At 61.6% G+C, this 18,270-nt stretch overlaps 5 protein-coding genes across 5 annotated transcripts; 3 read left to right on the top strand and 2 right to left on the bottom strand.

Moving 5' to 3' along the window:
* Positions 1–627: 627 nt before the first annotated feature.
* Positions 628–2,736, top strand: BXZ73DRAFT_92617 (DUF300-domain-containing protein; the record flags this gene model as incomplete). The annotated part of the gene is made up of 4 exons (XM_048026422.1): positions 628–723; positions 779–959; positions 1,037–1,232; positions 1,281–2,736. 4 exons carry the CDS (start codon positions 628–630, stop codon positions 2,734–2,736), a joined length of 1,929 nt encoding a protein of 642 aa, XP_047872969.1.
* Positions 2,737–3,693: 957 nt separating this feature from the next.
* On the bottom strand, positions 3,694–5,955 carry BXZ73DRAFT_106185 (uncharacterized protein; the record flags this gene model as incomplete). The annotated part of the gene is made up of 3 exons (XM_048016539.1): positions 3,694–5,701; positions 5,760–5,864; positions 5,924–5,955. 3 exons carry the CDS (start codon positions 5,953–5,955, stop codon positions 3,694–3,696), a joined length of 2,145 nt encoding a protein of 714 aa, XP_047872968.1.
* A 2,558-nt stretch (positions 5,956–8,513) lies between these two features.
* On the bottom strand, positions 8,514–8,732 carry BXZ73DRAFT_28923 (uncharacterized protein; the record flags this gene model as incomplete). Its single annotated transcript, XM_048017769.1, has 1 exon — positions 8,514–8,732. A coding segment is annotated over one exon (219 nt), but the record flags the coding sequence as incomplete, so codon positions are not given.
* A 1,732-nt stretch (positions 8,733–10,464) lies between these two features.
* On the top strand, positions 10,465–13,171 carry BXZ73DRAFT_54297 (nucleoporin protein Ndc1-Nup; the record flags this gene model as incomplete). Its single annotated transcript, XM_048021147.1, has 7 exons — positions 10,465–10,774; positions 11,161–11,350; positions 11,402–11,849; positions 11,905–12,175; positions 12,239–12,673; positions 12,736–12,990; positions 13,059–13,171. The coding sequence occupies 7 exons, from the start codon at positions 10,465–10,467 to the stop codon at positions 13,169–13,171; spliced, it is 2,022 nt and encodes a 673-aa protein (XP_047872966.1).
* A 1,908-nt stretch (positions 13,172–15,079) lies between these two features.
* On the top strand, positions 15,080–17,050 carry BXZ73DRAFT_92615 (MFS polyamine transporter; the record flags this gene model as incomplete). Its single annotated transcript, XM_048026421.1, has 7 exons — positions 15,080–15,105; positions 15,169–15,387; positions 15,450–15,851; positions 15,911–16,227; positions 16,279–16,613; positions 16,681–16,920; positions 16,982–17,050. The coding sequence occupies 7 exons, from the start codon at positions 15,080–15,082 to the stop codon at positions 17,048–17,050; spliced, it is 1,608 nt and encodes a 535-aa protein (XP_047872965.1).
* Positions 17,051–18,270: the final 1,220 nt, after the last annotated feature.

The following is an 18,270-nucleotide window of genomic DNA, read 5'->3' as shown; positions in this document are numbered from 1 at the left end:
TTTCAGAAGATCAGTGGCGTTGTTTGCACTTGCATGGGCAACACACCATGGTCAGAATTATATGATGGATTATGGAGCCAATACAGTCTACAGAATCGTGACAGATGCTCGCCTCGGGCCACTTTGACGCCAAAATCACGCCCCCAAAGCGAAAAACAAGGCATTTCGAAGAGGATACGTTTGATTGTTTTCCTGGTATCCGTCCTCTAGCCATTGATTTTGACTTTTTGAGGTTCGGAGAATCGTGTTGGCCCCGCCAAATGAGCGCCGGCGCCCGTGTGCGCGTCATTCCGGCGCTTCGCGGCGAACCCAGGCTCGGGGCCGCGCGCGCAGCCTTCGAGCCTCTTCAACCTCATCCCTCCTCCCATCTCTGCCGCCTCCTCTACTTCTGCGGCAGCATGGTGCTCATCGAGCTGGGCAGTGGCTCAGGCTCGTCCCTGCCCGCCCCCATCCTCATCACCGCCGGCCTCTGTACCGCCGTCGCCACCTGCGTCTCGGCCATGTCTATCACCCAGCACCTCAAGAACTACCGCAAGCCCCACCTGCAACGGTACGTCTGGCTATATGCGCCCTTTCACGCCCGTGTGGCTCATCTCTGTGTCTGTATGCAGGCAGGTCATCCGTATCATGCTCATGGTGCCGCTCTACGCGGTCTCGTCCTTCATATCATTATTCTCCCTCGATGCTGCCTTCTTTATCGACGTTGTACGCGACATTTACGAAGTTCGTCGCCGTTTTCATTCTCTCGCGTCTTTGCTCACCTCTTGTGCGCATATAGGCGTTCGTGATCTACTGCTTCTTCGATCTCCTCATTGCATATCTCGGCGGAGAGCGCTCTCTCCTCATCCTGCTCCACGGACGCCCACCCAAGTACCCCGTGTTCCCCTCCAACATTTTCTGGCCGGAGGTCGACGTCAGCGACCCGTACACGTTCTTGTTCCTTAAGCGTGGTGTTATACGTGAGTGATCCTTTGGCTTCTCGCATTGTGCGCCTCCAAGTGGCCTGTGCGTCCTTATATGCGGGTCCAACTTGCAGAATATGTTCAAATAAAGCCTTTACTGGCACTGGCCACGGTAATCCTGAAGGCCGCAGGGAAATACAACGAAGGCGACTTCCGCGCGGTCTCCGGGTACCTCTACATCAGCATTGTCTACAACGTCAGCATCTGCCTCGCGCTGTACTGCCTCGCGATGTTCTGGATGTGCGTCAACGACGACCTCAAGCCTTTCCGGTATGTTCTGCTTTCCCATATGTCGTTCGCGCTCTCAACGTTCTACAGCCCCGTGCCCAAGTTCCTCTGTGTCAAAGGCGTCTTGTTCTTCTGCTTCTGGCAGTCGATCTTCATCTCGCTTCTCGTCGCGGCCGGCGCTATCCCCCGTCTAGGCCCATACACGGACTCGGAACACATATCCCTGGCGCTCACCGACACCCTCATTTGCCTCGAGATGCCGTTCTTCGCGATCGCGCACATGTACGCGTTCGCGACGCGCGACTACGAAGATCCACATGTGATGTACGTCGCCCGGATGCCCGTCCTGTACGCGTTCCGGGACGCGTTCGGGCTCAAGGACGTCGTCGAGGACGTCAAGCTCACCCTCGGCGGCGAAGGCATGGACTACCGCGAGTTCGAGCCTAGCGAGGGCCAGATTCACCAGGGCAGCGGGCGCGACCGCCGGATCCGCGCCGGGCTCCGGTACAGCCAGGGCGGCAAGCGCAAGTACTGGCTTCCGCAGTCTACGACCGCGACGCAGCCCCCGGGCGCGTTCGAGCGCCGGGTGAACAACGCGATCGGGCGCGTCGCGGGGAGCAGCCAGACGGAGGAGGTGTACGCGCCGCTGCTTCGAAGCCAAGAAGAGAACGCGGTCCACTCTGCGGAAGATCTGCGGGGCGGCGACGAGGGCTTCTCGCTGTTCGCGACGGGGATCATGGAGGAGGGCTACGAGCTCCCGTTCGGGGAGATCGACGGCGCGGACGAGGAGCTGTTTGCGCACAGCAAGCAGTACCTCTTCGGGGACTACAACTACCCGTGCGTCGACGTCTCCTCCGAGGCCGCGCGCGCGTCGATGTGGATCGCCGAGGAGCGCATCCTCCGCGACGAGCACAGCGCGTGGTTCTCCCCCGTCGGCGGCGCGCGCCGGCCTCCTGGGGGCTACGGCGCCGTCGGGCACACCCCGCACGGTGCCGCATCCTCGTACTTCTCCCGCCCCCACGTCGTCATCGACAAAGAGGCCGAGCGCGTGCCCCCATCGCGCGCCGGGGACAACCCTCTCCGCCACACCAACATGCGCAGCCCGCCGCCGCACGCCGCACGCCTTGCGATCTCGCGGACGAGCTCCGCGTCCCCTCAGACCCCCACAACGTCGCCGCCGTCCGCTCGGAGCAGCCCGCGCACGCCCGCGCTCGGAGCGTCGCCGCGGACGCCGCTCCCGCCCGACGCCGTCGACCTCGTCGTCGAGGACGCGCACGCGGGGGAGGCGGGCATGACGCGCGAGCGGCGGCGTGGCGAGCCGGCGGTGCGCGGCGGCGCGGGGCTCCACCGCGTGTACCGCCGCGGGTACATCGCGGAGGACGCGGCGGGCGAGGTCGAGGTCGAGGCTGGAGCGGAGGAGGCGGAGGCGGAGGAGGTATTCGAGGTGGAGGCGGAGGTGGTGGAGGAGACGGTCGCGCGGGCGGTGACGCCGCCGCCGCACGCGCGGGTCATGGTCGACGTCCCGGAGGACAATCCGTGGGCGTAGCTAGTCGGGCGGAGGTGTGTAGCGCGTGTACTCTTATACGTTATCGTGCGATCCTAGCCGCCGGCGGGTCGTTCCGTCGGCCCCCTTGTTCTGACGATGTCTCGAGACACTGAAATCACTCTGCGATGCCCGCCCTGCGGTCTGAGGCGTCCCTTCGACGCTTGTTAAAGAGTACTACATGCACGTACACTGAGCGCCGAGGCCTGAGGATGGGACATACACGCTGAGTGGAAGGTTCGTACTTCTCTCTAAGGCGCATGATTGCCCGCTTCGCTCGCAATCACGCACGAGGGCTCGAATGCGGGTTTGATAAGATAACGATGATATTATAACGGCGCTCGTGAAGCATAGGTGCAGAGACATGGAAGCAGGTAGGATACAAACCGGTTCGCAGGCAAGTAGACACGACGGGCAACGGCCCAGCTTGGAAGCCCGAAAACGCGTAGAAAATGTCTGTCAAAGGTGTCATTTTCGGCAGGCATTTTTCCAGGGGAGAAAAAGGGCGGGAAAGGCGAACTTTTATGTCAAGTTTGTGTGTGTCGTAGAGTATCCTGAAAGGTGACGTTTTGAACGAATTTTTCGGCCCGACAGAATACTGTGCTCAGAACAAAGACAATAGAATTCACATTAAGGGGCAATAGAACGTGTATGGTATGCGAGTAACAAACAAGTTAGTACGAGTGATAAGTAACGCGTGTTATTGAAATGGGCACCAAAGGTCTCTTTATCGATCCTTTTCGGTACCCCGTAAAGCACCCGGAAAAATTGCCCATTTTAGTGCCTTTTTCACATGCGCACAAAAGGCGGCAGAAAAGACACCTTTGACAGGCATTTTCTACGCGTTTTCGGGCTCCGAAGCTGGGCCGTTGCCCGTCGTGAGAGCAGCATAGAGAGGTATCAAGGGGTATCGAGCGGGAGGAAGGGTCAGAAGCTAGCCGCCACCGGAGCGCCTAGTAGCTAATAGTTAAAGTACTCCTCGACGCTGAACGTCGACGGGTCCAAGAACTCGGGGCCAGAGCCGGGGCCAGCGCACTGCCTTATAGCAGCCTCGGACGCCAGGAGGTCGTCGAGCGCGTCGAGCGCGTCCGAGGTGGAGTCGCCGCGCGACGGGTCGTACGACACGCTGGACAGTGAAAGCGAGGGGGCGGCGAGGGGGTCGTGCGGCCAGCTCGACGCCGCAGGGGGCGTGGGGACCGACTCGGAGTCCGGGGTGCACGTCGCGCCGTCGGAGCCCGGGGAGGCGGACTGCACGTCATCCGGCCCGGCAGCGAAGAGCTCTGCTGAGAGAGCGGGGAGAGAGGCGACGGGATGCGTGTTTGGGACGCTGGGGGGCGGGCTGGGGGCGACCGTCGGCGTGGTGGAGAGGGAGGCGGGACCGGACGGCTGGGGGGCGTACGGGAGGGAATAGTCGAACAGGTATGTACTGCCCGTGTCCCCCGAGGCTCCGAAGGAGTCCGAAGAGGACGCTACCGGCAGCTCAGATGCGGCGTAGCCCATGGAGGGGTAGTGGTCAATGACCTCTTCGGTCGGGGACGGAGCGGACGACCCGCCGCTGGAGCCCTCGACGAACTCGGGAGTCGAGCTGGTGGAAGACGAAGACGCCGGAGAGAGAGACGATTCCACCTGCGACGACACCCGAGGAGCGGCCTTCCCCGGCCTGGGGACCCGGTTGGGGTTCTTGTCGCAGTACTTGGCCGCGCCGTGGTCGCGCGCGTACGCGTCGTACCGTTGTGTCTTGCCGCAAAAGTGGCACTGCCTGAGGGCGAGGTTGAAGTGGGCTTGCTTGAGGTGACGCCTGAGACTCGTCAGATCGGACAGCGGCTCGCGCGTGGGGCGCCTGGCCATCCAGTGTCGGTGCGCGGGGTCTCCGTAGCACCTGCTGTCGCACCCTTCCCATTTGCAGAGGATCTCGCCGGCCTTGGGAGCGTGTTCCAGGGTATGGTCGAGGATCGTGGCCGTGGTGTGCAGCGCGCCGCACCGTTGGTTGGAGCGAAGAAGCCACCGACACCAGATGGGCGTGTTCATTAACTTATCGTCTTCGTACTTGTCGTCGTCGTCGAAGTCTCCCGTGGCGTCCTTGAAGCCGACGTACGCTTTCTTCTTCTTCGAGGATGTTGAAGCGGAAGCGCCCTTCGAGGCACCCCTCTTGGTCTTCTTGGACGGCGTCTCGTCGGCCTCAGAGGTAGCGCGGCGCTTCCGCGTCTTCCTCGCCCGCCGGGGTGGCGGCCCTTGCTCCGTCGGGTCCGTCGACGTGGTCGCGCCTTGAAGCGGAGGAGGAGGAGCGGCGTGAGGTATGGGAAGGCCATACTCATGAGAAGGGAAGAACCGCGTGTTCCCCGTGACAGTGTGGCCCAACGACAGCGGCGGGAAGAATTGGGACGAGGACGGGACCACCCGCGGAGTGGACGCAACGGGCGGGAAGGCAGTGGCGGGGTATAGGGCGTGGACGCCATGTTGTAGAGCGGGGTGCGGGTGGTTGAGGTGGTCGTACTGGGGAGAGGCGCGATGCATGTGTTGGACGTACGGATAAGACTGGACGGGCTGCGAGGCACCCGTGACTGTGTGGCTCAACGACGCTGGTGGGTGCCCTTGATGCAGGGGGGCCGCACCAAACGTGGGGAGGACTGGAGGAAAGGTGGTTAAGGGGTAGATGTCTGGGAAGCCCTGTTGTATAGCGGGATGCACCAGCCAGGTGTGATCGTAGTAATCCGAGGGGAGGCCGGGCTGGGTGGCGGGGCGTATGGGGGCGCGGTAACCTGCCCCGGCGAAAGCAGGCTGGCTAGAATGTGGGAGTGGTAAGGCCGATGTACGTTTGAACAGACAAAGGGGACTCAACGGGTTGTTGACCGCCCCAGAAGCGACGGTCCTCGCCCGAAGCGTGTCCGCGGCCATGGCCCTTCTACCAGAGAGAGGACGTTGTGGACGGGGAGCTTCAATCTGAGAGTGGTTTGAAGGGTTCGGGTAGCTGCACGACGCAGCGTGAGTTGGGGGAAGCTGGAGTTGTCCAGCGCGAGGCCACTCACAAGAGGTCGATGTTCGTGGGCGTGGTCATTTCGCCGGTGAAGGAGCCTGAGCTCGTGGGGACCTGAGAACCAGGTTCTTGGGGATAGTTGGAAGCATAGGGGAGGCTGCCATGCGCATCGTGAGTCCGGATGCAGCTGGGGATGCTCACAATGAAGTTACTTACGAGAGGTGGTAGTTGGGATGGTAGGGGTTCATTGCGGGCGGTTAACGTGAGTGGGAGCGAGGAAGGGAAGTGGCAAGGGCACTGGGGAGGTGGGGGACTAGGGGGCTGGGGAGACGAGATTGTGGCCTCAGCCTCTGGCCATTTTGAACGGCGAGTGTTTGGTCGCACAAACATTCCAGCTGCACATACTACTTTGGGCGCGTCTCACGCCTCTCGGGTCCTTCGCTTTGCTCTAATGGACCCGGGGATCTGGACCGCCGCCATCGCCTCCGGGATCTGGCGGCCTGTCGCGCAAGCCGACCCTGCAGAAGCCGACCCGACCAGTTCACCGGATTTGGCGGGCAGACAAAGGCTCGCGGGGTGGGGAGTCGGGAAGGGATCGGGGCGACAGAGATCGCGGGGCTTGAAAGGGCCTGAAGCTGCTTTGCTCTAAGCAGAGAAGCCTCGGGGCTGTGCTCGCTACGCGACTGTGTCCGCCGCGCGTGCTCGTTTGTCCGCCTTTCGTGACGCTTTCGGTAGTGGTCGGGGTCGCTTTGTCGTTTGCTGCGTGTGGCCTTGCCCGTTCGAGAACCCTAGATGGTTTGGAGATCTGGGAACCATAGATGCGGACATCAGCTCCCTTCACGCAGAGGCAAGTGTCACAGAGACGTACTGTGAGCAGTGTCCGACTGCATGTTCGACGCAAAAAGCAAGACCCAGTCACGGAAAGTCACGCATGGCGGTGACGGGTCTCTTAGGGTTCGTCACTCTAGACGCTTCATCTTGTGGAAATGCGGATGAGCATAATAGATCCAGTATAGCTTTGCGATGAAGATCGTGGAGAACATGACACCAACCACGAGAGGACAGTGTTGAACGACAGCGGCGACGATCCTGGGTCATCTCCATGACACGGGGCGGCTCCAGGAGGAGGTGCTGTCCGTCCTATTCCCACCTGTAAAAAGGCGGCTTGTCCCCTATCAACATCTCTTGAAGTGTCCACCTACTTTCTCTGCAGCCGTCGAAGGGGCTCGAGACAAGACCTGTACTGACGCCAGCAGCGCCGCTCGAAACTCTTGTCACAATTCATGATGTCGTGTCACATTAGCTGTACCATGTCACGCGTGCCTCTCCGCCAGTTGCGCACAGGCCTGGCTGTCAAGAAAGCTGCTTTGTCCTCATTTGTCCTGACTGTCCATCGTCTCTCTCCGCGGCGCGTGCGTCGCGCGCGGAACGGCAGAGCCGAGGGCGCGCGGACTTTGACTGCACGTGGGGAACGCCCCGCGAGCGCAGTGGGTCCAGGTGTGCGCGGATCTGGTGCCGAGCTTCAACGTCTTGGGACGTAGCATGCGGCGTGGGGCCATCGTGTAGCCCTAAAATCCTAGATGTTGTGGAGATCGACACGATGGAATATAGATCGGATCGGGGAACAATGAGCCTCGCAGCGGGCGTCCAGATTCGAGAGCAGCGTCGAAAATAATGCGATAGATACTGGAGGAGACTATGTATGCAAGGAGAGGAAAATCGTGGCTAGTGATACATCGTGCGTGGGCGCGTGTGCTCGGAGGCTGGAGAGATTCTACAACAACAATGGTGCTCGTGCTCGTACCTCGAGATAATAATGCAAAAAGGCGAACATATACAGTCCCCCGCGCGGGCGGACGCTCTAAAAGTTACACACCGCCCCAGTGGACTCGTCCGCAAGCGGCAGAGTGAACCCGTCGAGCCCGAACGTCAAGTCGGTCTCGTCCAGGGGCGCGTGGCACACCTCCTTCCCCTTCCCCGCTCCCACTCCCGTCCCGTCCCACCGCCTCACCGCACCGTTCGCGTTCTGCACCTCCACGAAGAGCGAGCCGAAGCGGCGCGCGTCGTCGCGCCCCGGCCCGCGCGCACGCCCCTGCCGCTTCGGCGTGGACGTCATCGGCGTGGCCACGGGCCTGGCCTTGCGCGCCGCCCGCGCCCGCCGCGGGGACGGGCTCGGGGCCGCGGAGCGCACGGGCGCGCGCGCGCGGCTGGCGGCGCCTGGGCCCGCGAAGTGGCTCGCGGCGACCGCGGCAGCGAGGTCGCGGACGACCGCGTCGGGGGCCGCGTTCTGGGGCTGGTGCTGGTGTTTGAGGAGGGGGGTGAGGCGGCGGGACTGGGCGCGCGTGATCGGGCGCTCGCGCGCGGGCGGGGTCAGGACGTGCGGGACCGGGCGGGGAGTGTCGGTGCGGCGCCGCTTGAGGGGGGACGGGTGCGCGTCGAGGGAGGCCGCGAGGTCGAGGGCGAGAGCGAGGGCGGGGTCGTGCTTGGGGTCGAGGGCGGGGCCCAGCTGGGCGCTTTCGAGCCCGAGCTCGAGCTCGAATTTGAGCTCGTCGGGAGCCTCTGCGAGGACGGCGAGAGCGGGCGTGCTGCGCCCGCGGCCGCGGTTGGCGAGGGGGGACATCGGAGTAGAGGGGAGCCGCCCACCATATGAAGAGCCGCTGCCGGGGGGCAGGCTGCGCGCGCTCGCGCCGCTGGTCACGGGCGTGCGCGGGGAGAGGAGCGACGTCGGGGCGGACGCGGCCGAGCGTTTGTACGCGTGCGAGGGGCTGCGCTGGGAGGCGGCCTGGGGAGCAGCCTTGCGGAGGCCGACGAGGAGCTCGATGGAGTGCCGGATGGACGCGTCCGAGCACGTCGGGTCGGTGTCGATCTGGAGGGCGTGCGGCAGGGCGGCGTTCATGGTGAAGGCGACTTGGAGGAGCTCGGTGCGCTTCATGGTGACGAGGTCGGCGTGGCAGCAGAAGGGGATCGTGTTGAGGGCGGTGATGACGACGGCGTCCAGGAAGGGGTCTTCGTTCTGGAGAGCGACACAAGAAGGACGGGACGACGAGCTCGCACCGCTGGCTGTAGACGGGGCCGGACGATCGGACTGGGTGGACACACGAGACCTGGCGTCGGACTCGCTCGACTCGCGACGCCGCTTGCCTAGGGTCGGGATGTTGGGCGTGGGCTTTGGCAAGACGATGTCGAGTATCATCCGAGTGACGCTAGACCGCCGGGCGTGTTTGGAGGACTTGGGAGACATGTTCGGCGAGCTCCAGGTGCTGAAGAGTTGCCAAGCAAGAGTCGTGTGTCACAGAGAGAGGGAGAGAGAAAGCTAGAGCGGAAAAAAGTGAGATGGTGGAGGGAGGCTGACGGAGTCATTCGGATGTGGGCTGAAGAGAGGTGCGCGGCTTCACGACGGGCAACGGCTCAGCTTCGGAGCCCGAAAAGGCGTAGAAAAAGCCTGTCAAAGGTGTCATTTCCGGCAGGTATTTTTCCAGGGGAGAAAAAGGGTGGGAAAGGCGAACTTTTATGTCAGGTTTGTGTGTGTCGTAGAGTATCCTGAAAGGTGACGTTTTGGGCGAATGTTTTGGCACGACAGAATACTGTGCTCAGAACAAAGACAATAGAATTCATTGTAAAGGCAATAGAACGTGTATAGTATGTGAGTAACAAACAAGTGAGTACGAATGATAAGTAACGCGCGTTATTGGAATGGGTACCAAAGGGCTTCCTAGTTGCGTGGTGGGAACCTTGTGGCAAGCCGGCAGTGAGGGGAAACGATGGCCGAGGGGCGCTCTGGTCACTGTAGCGCCCCACGTGTTCGGTCTTGGTCTGCGGGAGGGAAAAGCGGAGCGCCCGTCCGGGAAGGTCGGGCCCGATGCTGGGCAGAACGCGAGTGTGAGTCGCGATCCCGGACGGTCCGCTTGAGCGCGAGGCCGGAGTGCGACGCGTTCTGCGCCACTCTCACAACCAAAGCGCTGGGAGTGGTGGGTGGGTGCGCTTTGAGCTGCGTGGGTGCGATGCGGGAGGAGACGAGAGGCGATAGCCTTTAGCGCGCTAGCGCGCGTCTCCCTCATCCGGCAACCACCGGCAACCCACGCCTAGAAAGCACCCGTTCGGCCGAGGCGCTCGTTCCTCGCGCCTCGTTCGAACCTCACTCTCTTTATCGATCGTTTTCGGCACTCCGTAAATCACACGGAGAAATTGCCCATTTTAGTGCCGTTTTCACACGCGCACAAAAGGCTGCAGAAAAGACACCTTTGACAGGCTTTTTCTACGCCTTTTCGGGCTCCGAAGCTGGGCCGTTGCCCGTCGTGCTTGCTCTGGCTGACCGCTCAAGACACATGGGATGCGCATGGCGTGCCGGGCGGTGTTCTGGATTGTTGCGCGTTGCCTCATGCCCGCCGTGATCACTTCCATTCGAAAGCCAGGAGCAGTCGGCTACCAGATGAGAGTGAGCCTCGTGTCCGGTAAGACAAGCCTCCGCTCCCCACGTGGCCAGATAAGTGGGCCGTCTGTGCCTGTTGGCTCGCTCCTGGCAGTCAAAATGGTGTACTTGGGTCAAATGAGTGGAGGCGAGGGTCCTAGGGAGGGCTCGAAACAGCGGACGAGGCTGAGAGCGCTGCGCTTGCGCTTGAAGCCTTTCTGAACAAGTTTGAATTTCTCCGGCGCTCGACAAAGAAAGCCGACCGCACACGTGATCTCGTACACGCCCGTAGTCGACGCGTTCAGATCTTTGCACGCTGTCTCGCGCGTTTTGCTCATCGCCCACCACGATGTTGGCCCCTCATACCCCTGCCCGGGCCAAAACCTCTGTTCTCCTCTCACGAACCGCGCCCAAGATCCCCTCTGCCTCCGAACTTTACGAACCCCTTGTAAAACGTGTCCTGCGCCACCGACAGTTCAAAGTCTTCCTCCACTCCGCACTCTTCTCTTGGTTCCTCGTCACGACTTGGACAACATGGCAGGAAGGAAAAGGAGGCTCCATAACCGCACCGATCCGAGTGTCCACGCTGTTGTACTCCGTGGCTGCCTTTGTCGCGGGTGCTCTGCCAGTGGTGGTGGTGAGAAAGGCACATCTTGCTGGTGAGTTCTGTGCACTTCGACCGGCATCCCGTCAATTCCATCCTATCGTCCCTCCGAAACCTCTACCACCCTCTCTGTATGCTCTCTGGTAATCGGGACGCGAGATCTCGACTTCCATACCCCTGGCAGGTGTATGGAGTCTTTCAGGCACCATATATGTACATTGAAGTGAGATGTGTGGTGCGCCAGAGTCTGCGCTCGATGTGAACGGGCGAGAGCCACGATGCGGGTTTCCACTGGACCCATTTTCGCGAGTTCACATCGCGACTGGTGGCGCGGGGCCCCTGGGGCGTCGCGAGCTCTCGACTCTGCTGTTTAACGATTGTCTTGAGTTTCGCCGCTTTTGCTGGTCATCGTGCTTCATGTGCTCAATTCCGTCTTCATAGCTTCACCCACCCCCGCAACATCGCCGTCCAAGATTCTGACCGGAGCCTTCAAGAAAAGTAGTACCATACATGCCTTCGCGGTCTACACTGCGTCCGCAATCTTCCTCGCCACAATACACATCATGATTACAGGCGCGTACGAGCCTTCTGTCGACACTCACGCGCGGCTCTCCATCTTCGTCAAATCAAAGTGAGTTCTAGGCTCGTGTAATCCAAGTTCCCTCATCTTATGGATGTCTAGAAAGCACCCTTACTACCTCAACGGACACTTGATATATGTCCTCCTCTCACAAGCATTCGTCGCGTTTGCCTGTTTGCTAAGGTCTGTTCTCCTCGACCGGTTCACCGTCCGGTGGAATTTCGCGTCCTCGCAGGAGCAGCTCAAGACCTTTGGCCTGGCGCGCATCCTCACGGTGACGTTCACGACACTCATCTACACTGCCCTCGTCTCCCTCGCGTACATTGTGGCATTTGGCCTCGCTCGCGCCACCGTCTTGCCCGTGCTTTTCCAGCTCCCTGTGCTGTCCAACCTCCTCCGCCCATTTGCTGCGCACTTCCTCAGGGGACAATGGGCCCCGTTCCTGCTCACCCGACACTGGTCTCTCGTCACAAGAACCTTCTACTTGGCGCTGAGCACAGTCGGGGTATGGGAGTTCGCGGAGACGTCATTTGAAGCCATCGTTGCGGAGGTACTCGCTGTTGTGCTGCCTCACCACCTCTCGACTTTGCTGACGTCCCTCGTAGCCCACCCACGTTGCTGCGCAGACGGCTGATCAGGGTCTAACCCTGGTGTCGGGCATCACCTCGACAGACCCTTACCTCAAGCACTTTGCCTTCGCCGAGCTGCGCGACCTTGCCACTGACCCTTCGGAAGCCGCGAGCGCACGCCGCACCGCGTTGTTCGGTGACCAGAAGTACACTCCGAGCCTCTGGGCGACGCTCTCCCGAGAGGCGCTCCTCACGCTCGGCCGCGACTACCAGCTCTTCCTCCGCCGCGGGCAACCCGCGCCGCCAGGTACGTCTCGATGCCGCTTCCACGCTCCCGACCATGGAGGTACTCACCCGCCGCGCCTCGCAGCCCCCGCGGCCGCGGCCCCGCCCAAGGCGTCAACCCCCCTCCCTGCGCCCGCGACGCCGCTCCTCCGCGCCTCGGTCTTCCGGGCCCCCCAGCCCTCGCCGCTGCGCGCCGCCCTCGACACCTTCGCATCGGACGGCGCGCTGGCCGCGGCGGTCGACGAGACCGCCGGCGCCGGCGTGGCGCACGTGCCCGAGCTCTTCCGCTCCGTCGTCGCCGCACCGTCGTCGCCGCTGCCCGCGGTCGCGGCGGGCGCGAAGGAGGCCGAGCGCGCGGTCGTGGCGGCGGGGAGCGCGTGGTGGGCGCGCGTCGAGCGCGCGGTGGGCGGCGACGGGGCCGAGGCCGGGCGCGCGCGGCGGTGGTGGGCGCGCGAGCGCGTGCACAAGGTCGCGGAGGCGAGCCTGCCGGACCGGCACCTCGACGCGCTCGTCGCGGAGGGTGAGTGGGGTTCCATTTCGTGTGCGTGCGACAGTCGTGCTGACGCATGGGTGCGGACGCAGTGCTGTGCCGGCTTGCGTGCGCGTCGCTCGCGGAGGACCGGTACGGGGTCGTGCAGCGCGACATCCCGAGGATCGTCGAGGCGCTGCTCGCGTTCCTCGGCGCGCTGGAGGAGTACCGGGCGGAGCTTGGCGCGAAGCACGCGCGGCCGGACGCGGAGGCGCTGAAGGACCTGCCGGCGCGGGAGGTGGCGGAGCGGGAGGTGCTGGCGATGGAGGCCGCGCGTGCGAGCGAGGTCGTCGGCGTCGTCGAGGACGGTGAGTGGCACGCGTCGGAGTGCCGAAACCCGGGTCGGGCGGGACGCTGACGGGTGCGGTTTCTGCAGCGATCAAGGAGGGCGTGGTGCAGATCGTGCGCACGTTCGGGGAGAAGCTCGCGGCGTTCAAGTTCCCGCCGAGAACGGCGAAGAAGCTGCAGGGGTTCGTCGACTACAACTGAAGCCTAGATGATGCACGCTGGGCTGAGTCCCACATTTTGTGCGTAATTGCATTCCATCGCGGTGATTAGGCAAGGGCGGAGTTTTCTAGCTTCCTCTGCTCAAGCCTGTACGAAAAAGCAAGCCGGTTGTTTCGCTACAAATCGGACTGTCCTGGATCCCCGGTGAAACGACGGTCTACGGTAATTGCTCCACCAAAAAAAGGACTACGGCATGTGTGGCTTGATGGGCCCAACGCCGAGCGGTGCGCCTGAGACGTGTTGCGTCGGAGTCGGACCGGGCGAGTTTTACTTTGGCATGAGGCAGACACATTAATCCTGTGAGTGTTCTGGGAGTGTGTTTGGTGGCTACTTCTCGACGTCTGTCAAGAAGGGAGCACCGGTGTTAGTAAGCAGCGTAAGCCACTTACGGAGACAAGACTTAAACTGCGCGAGCAAAGGTTAGGTGCGCCGTACGCATTGCGGACGCTAGAAGCTACGCTCTTTATGAGATAACTTCGGGAAAATAGATGCAAGCACAGAACGTGGCCATGTTGCGTACGACACAATGCACGGACACCGCTGAAGATACTTGTTCCTCATACTTTATAACATACGTGACGACGTCATGCGCCTAAAACTCTAAGGCGGTGTTCAAACGTTCATGGCCGGCCATCCAGCGGGCCGGTGCGTACAGATCGTCGGCGCTTGATGGTACGCAACAATGATTTGATGACCGGCCCAGGCTTCTCTATGGTGCAGTCCATTTGGCCGCCACTACTTTCGCACAGCTTACATAATCAGTCACGTGGTGGCAATAGCCAGACTTGATTTTCGAGACACTTGAATATGTAGTCCAGAAGCTGAAGATGGCCAATAATGGGCTCGTACGCATGTATAGAACATATTTCTGGACGAAATGAGAAATTTGTGTAGTGATATCCAGTACAAATAGGAATCTGCCTCACTTGTCTGAGCCTTGAGGTCATCATTAATGTGCAGTAGGGACGAACCTGCTAGAAGCCCAGATTGCCAAATTGTCCTGCGAGCACTGATAGTCACGCTATTTATGTATCCAATTGTACTATCTCTGCTCAGTAGCAAATTGATGAGCGTGTACTGGTCCTGACTGAACTGGTCACTGTAGCAATCGCACAAAAGAAGTCTTAGAGAGAGGCGCTTATTACATCACATGACTGTATTAGTCATCTATCAGCACGTGTGGCAATAGCGGGGAGATGAAAATCCTTCAAACTCAGAATTTCGACAAACCCTCTTGGGGATTTGTTCAGACAACGAAAAGGGGGTGATTGGCTAGAGAACTAAGAAATTGGGTGCTTATTGAGCGCTCCCGAAGCGCTGTACAAAAGTAGTGGTGGTCAAATGGACTGCACCATAGCTCATATCAGTCCGCCTTTTTTCCGACGGACGATGGATCTCAGACAGGAAGAAGACATACCGAAGCCTCCGAGCCCCCAGTCCCACTGGACTCCGACCGGTCCAGCGGGCACTGGCGAGGTTGCTCAGCGGGTCCTTTGTCATCCCCGAACGGCAGAAACATGAACGGCGGATGTGGCAAGGCCAAGATCCGGCCCCGGCAAACACGATAACCGGCGCCCTCGTCCACCGAGGCGGCGAGGCCGGCCGACATCGTCTCTATCTTCCGCTCCGCGGAACCCCTGGATCGTCGGATGTTGTGTTGTGCTGACGCACCGGGCGTTGCCCTCGACCACGCTTATATCGTTACTCCTCATTATCGCGCGGCCATGGTTCCGCGTATAAAGCTCCGATGTCGAGCACTTCCGACTTCCGCTGACTTGTCCGCCCCCCTGCCCTCTCTTCCGCCTCCCTCTCCCTCCCTTCCGTCGCTCGCTTTCCTCTATCCTGCTGGCCACCTCGCCACGGATAACTTCAAAGCCGACCTCCTCTGACATGTCCGGAACGGCTTCGCCACGCTCGTCCACGAGCACCTTCCGGAACGAGACTCCTGCGGTGAGGCCACCCACGGAGCTCGAACGTAGGCTGCAAAGGGAAGAGGAGCGCGCGGAAGAGTATGGTGGAGACGACCCCCAGGATCCCTTGCCGAAGGTGGATGGTAAGATCCCTGTCCCCAAGGACGAGGCAGTCGATCCGAACCTGGTCGCATGGGATGGACCGCACGATCCCGAGAACCCGCAAAACTGGACGGTGGCGCGCAAGTGGGCGCTCACCACCCTCGGCGTCCTCATGGCGGTGAACGTGTACGTCTCTCTCCCCCTTCCGCTGCATGACGTCCCGACTGACTGAAACCCTGGTTCTGCAGCACGTTTGCCTCCTCGGCGCCCTCGGCGGCCACCGCCGCCATCTGTGCGGAGTTCGGAGTCAGTGACGAGGTCGGCTACCTGATCACCTCCATCTTCCTCTGCGGCTACGTCGTCGGGCCCCTGCTCTGGGGGCCCGGGTCGGAGCTGTACGGCCGGCGAGTCATCTTCCGCCTTTCGCTCTCGTGCTACGTCCTCCTCCACCTCGGCCAGGCGCTCGCGCACAACATCGAGACGCTGCTCGTGACCCGCTTCCTCTGCGGCGTCTTCGCCTGCGCGCCGCTCACCATCTCCGGCGGCCTCATCGTCGACATGTGGGACCCGATCAACCGCGGCAAGGCGACCGCGCTCTTCTCGTCCGGCGTCTTCCTCGGCCCCGTCCTCGGTCCCACCGTCGGTGGTTTGTGAGTCGCGTCCGCGTTCGCACGGGGGGTTTGCGCAGACGCTGACATGGCTTCTCTAGTATCATCCAGAGCACGCTCGGCTGGCGCTGGGTCTTCTGGGTCATGATGATCTTCGCGGGCTCGTGCACCGTGCTCGCCTTCGCCTTCCTCCCCGAGACCTTCGCGCCCGTCCTCCTCCAGTGGAAGGCACGGCGGCTGCGAAAGGCGGACCCGGCTACCAACGCGCAGCTGTACTCGCAGCACGAGAGGTCGGACTGGTCGATCAGAGGCATTTTGCACCGCACGGTCTACCGCCCTGTCCAGATGCTCATCCAGGAGCCCGTCCTCCTCCTCGTGACGCTCTACATGTCGCTCGTGTACGGTGTCCTCTACGCGTGTAAGTTCGCATCGCGCCTCCGCGCCCACACCACGCTGACCAATCGACCAGTGTTCGAGGCGCTCCCGCTCATCTTCGTCGGCACGCGCGGCTTCGACGTCGCCCAGTCGGGCCTCATCTTCATCGGCGTCGGCATCGGCACGACCATCGGCGCGTACCTCATGGTGCCCACGACGAGGCACTACCCCGCCCTGCTCGTAAAGTGGCGCGGGTTCCCGCCCCCGGAGGAGCGTCTGTACGGCGCGATGATCGGCGCGCCCCTGCTCGTCGTCGGCTCCTTCTGGCTCGGCTGGTCGGGGAACTACCCGTCCGTGCACTGGATCGTCCCCGCGCTCGCCACGATCCCCATCGGCGCGAGCGTCGCGCTCATCTTCAACTCCTTCCTGGTAAGCCTCCCCTTCTCTCCACACCCTCGCGCGCACCGGAGTTCTCACCCGACCCGGCACACGACAGTCGTACCTCGTCGACACGTACCTGCAGTACAGCGCGTCCGCGTTCTCCGCGAACACGATCATCCGCTCCGCGGTCGGCGCCGCGTTCCCGCTCTTCACCGTGCAGATGTTCCACCGGCTCGGGATCAACTGGGCGTGCACGCTCATCGGCTTCGCCGGCCTGCTGCTCGCGCCGAGCCCGTTCCTGTTCTACAGGTACGGCACGTGGGTGCGCTCCAAGTCCAAGTTCTCCCCCAGCCTCGTGAGTGCCTCTGCCCGGCCGGTTTCGGGACCGCGCGCTGACCGCGACGCGTTCGTTGCAGGACTTGGTCATCGCCAAGGAGCTCGAGGAGGAGGCTGCCGCCGCCGCGAAGGGTGTGGAGAAGGTTTGAACCTATCGTCGTCTGTGGTTCGCAGTTCGGCTCGCGCGTCTCCCCCGTTGCAAGTAACTTATCACCCTGCACCTCGCCGTCACGCATCTTTCGTTCGTTGTAGCTGATACCTCCTTAATGGGTCGCATCCATGGCGTTCCCGTGTTTACGCCTTACTAACACGGAACTAATCCTTCCCTACACATGTTTTCTCATGCTCTTTACGTCACGCCCCCTTCCGTCCCTCCGTCGTCGCATATTCGGACATTCTCACAACGCATAGATCCTAGACTGCATTCACCCAGCATCTCGCTCCCGTAGAACAACCTGTAGCCCCAACAATCCATAGAGTTTGCTGCTTCCAGCGTTCCACGTCACCGCGCCCCTTGCACCTGGGCTCTGGCACCCTCACCGACCGAACGCGAGCTTGTTGCGCCCACGCACGTGTGGCCCGGACGCGCGCGCACCCGGTGACAAAGGACCGGCCGAGCTGCTTCGCGAAGCACAGGTGGCAGTGAGGCTGCCAGAAAAGGCGAGGACCCCCGCTCGTCTGGCGTGACACGCGAAGCGTCACTGTCACGCACGATGAGCTGGCGCCGGGTTGGTCTTTGTTTCGAGCTTTGCGTCGTTTCCCCATGCACCTCTGGCCAGCAATGCGAGTGCGGAGCGTCTATTGGTGCACTAGAGATGCAGGAGATCCATTTTAAGGTCAGGCAGCGTGTCATTGCCTCTTGTTGCCCTTATCTTACAAATCACAAAACGCAGTCGCTCGCGCACCAAGTTTGTGCTAGAGTTACAGTCCAGGATGTCCCTTGGTCTTGCGGACCCATGGAAAGAGCGGCTTTGTAGTGGATAGCATAAAGGACAGGTAAAGATGCGCTGCGAAGCACAGCGATGGTGCTGACGCTGTGCTCGACCACAAGAATCGGCGTCCAACCGTCCAACCAGGGTTCTGGTCCCCACCCTCTTTGCCGAGCCGGCGGGGTGCGAATCTAGCAGGACCCCGCGCAAGAGGGTTCTCATAGATTTGAGACGTTTACAGCAACCCGAAAGCCTTTCCTTCGCCACGACCTCCCATTTCTTTCGCCCCAAGGTCCAATCTCATTCGGTCCCGGAAAAGGTGTACAGATGCGGCGGGGACTCGGCGCGTCGTCACTTCAAAAAGGGGAAGTTAAGATCGCTAAAGGGTAGTTGTGCCGGACAACATAGTGCCGGGGCCTTGACGCAGTGGAACGGGGCCA

This window comes from Epithele typhae, assembly GCF_022376455.1.
Source record: "Epithele typhae strain CBS 203.58 chromosome Unknown BXZ73scaffold_78, whole genome shotgun sequence".
NCBI classification, from domain to species: domain Eukaryota; kingdom Fungi; phylum Basidiomycota; class Agaricomycetes; order Polyporales; family Epitheliaceae; genus Epithele; species Epithele typhae.
Note: the sequence above shows the minus strand (reverse complement) of the source record. Positions and strands in the feature narration are given on the sequence as shown.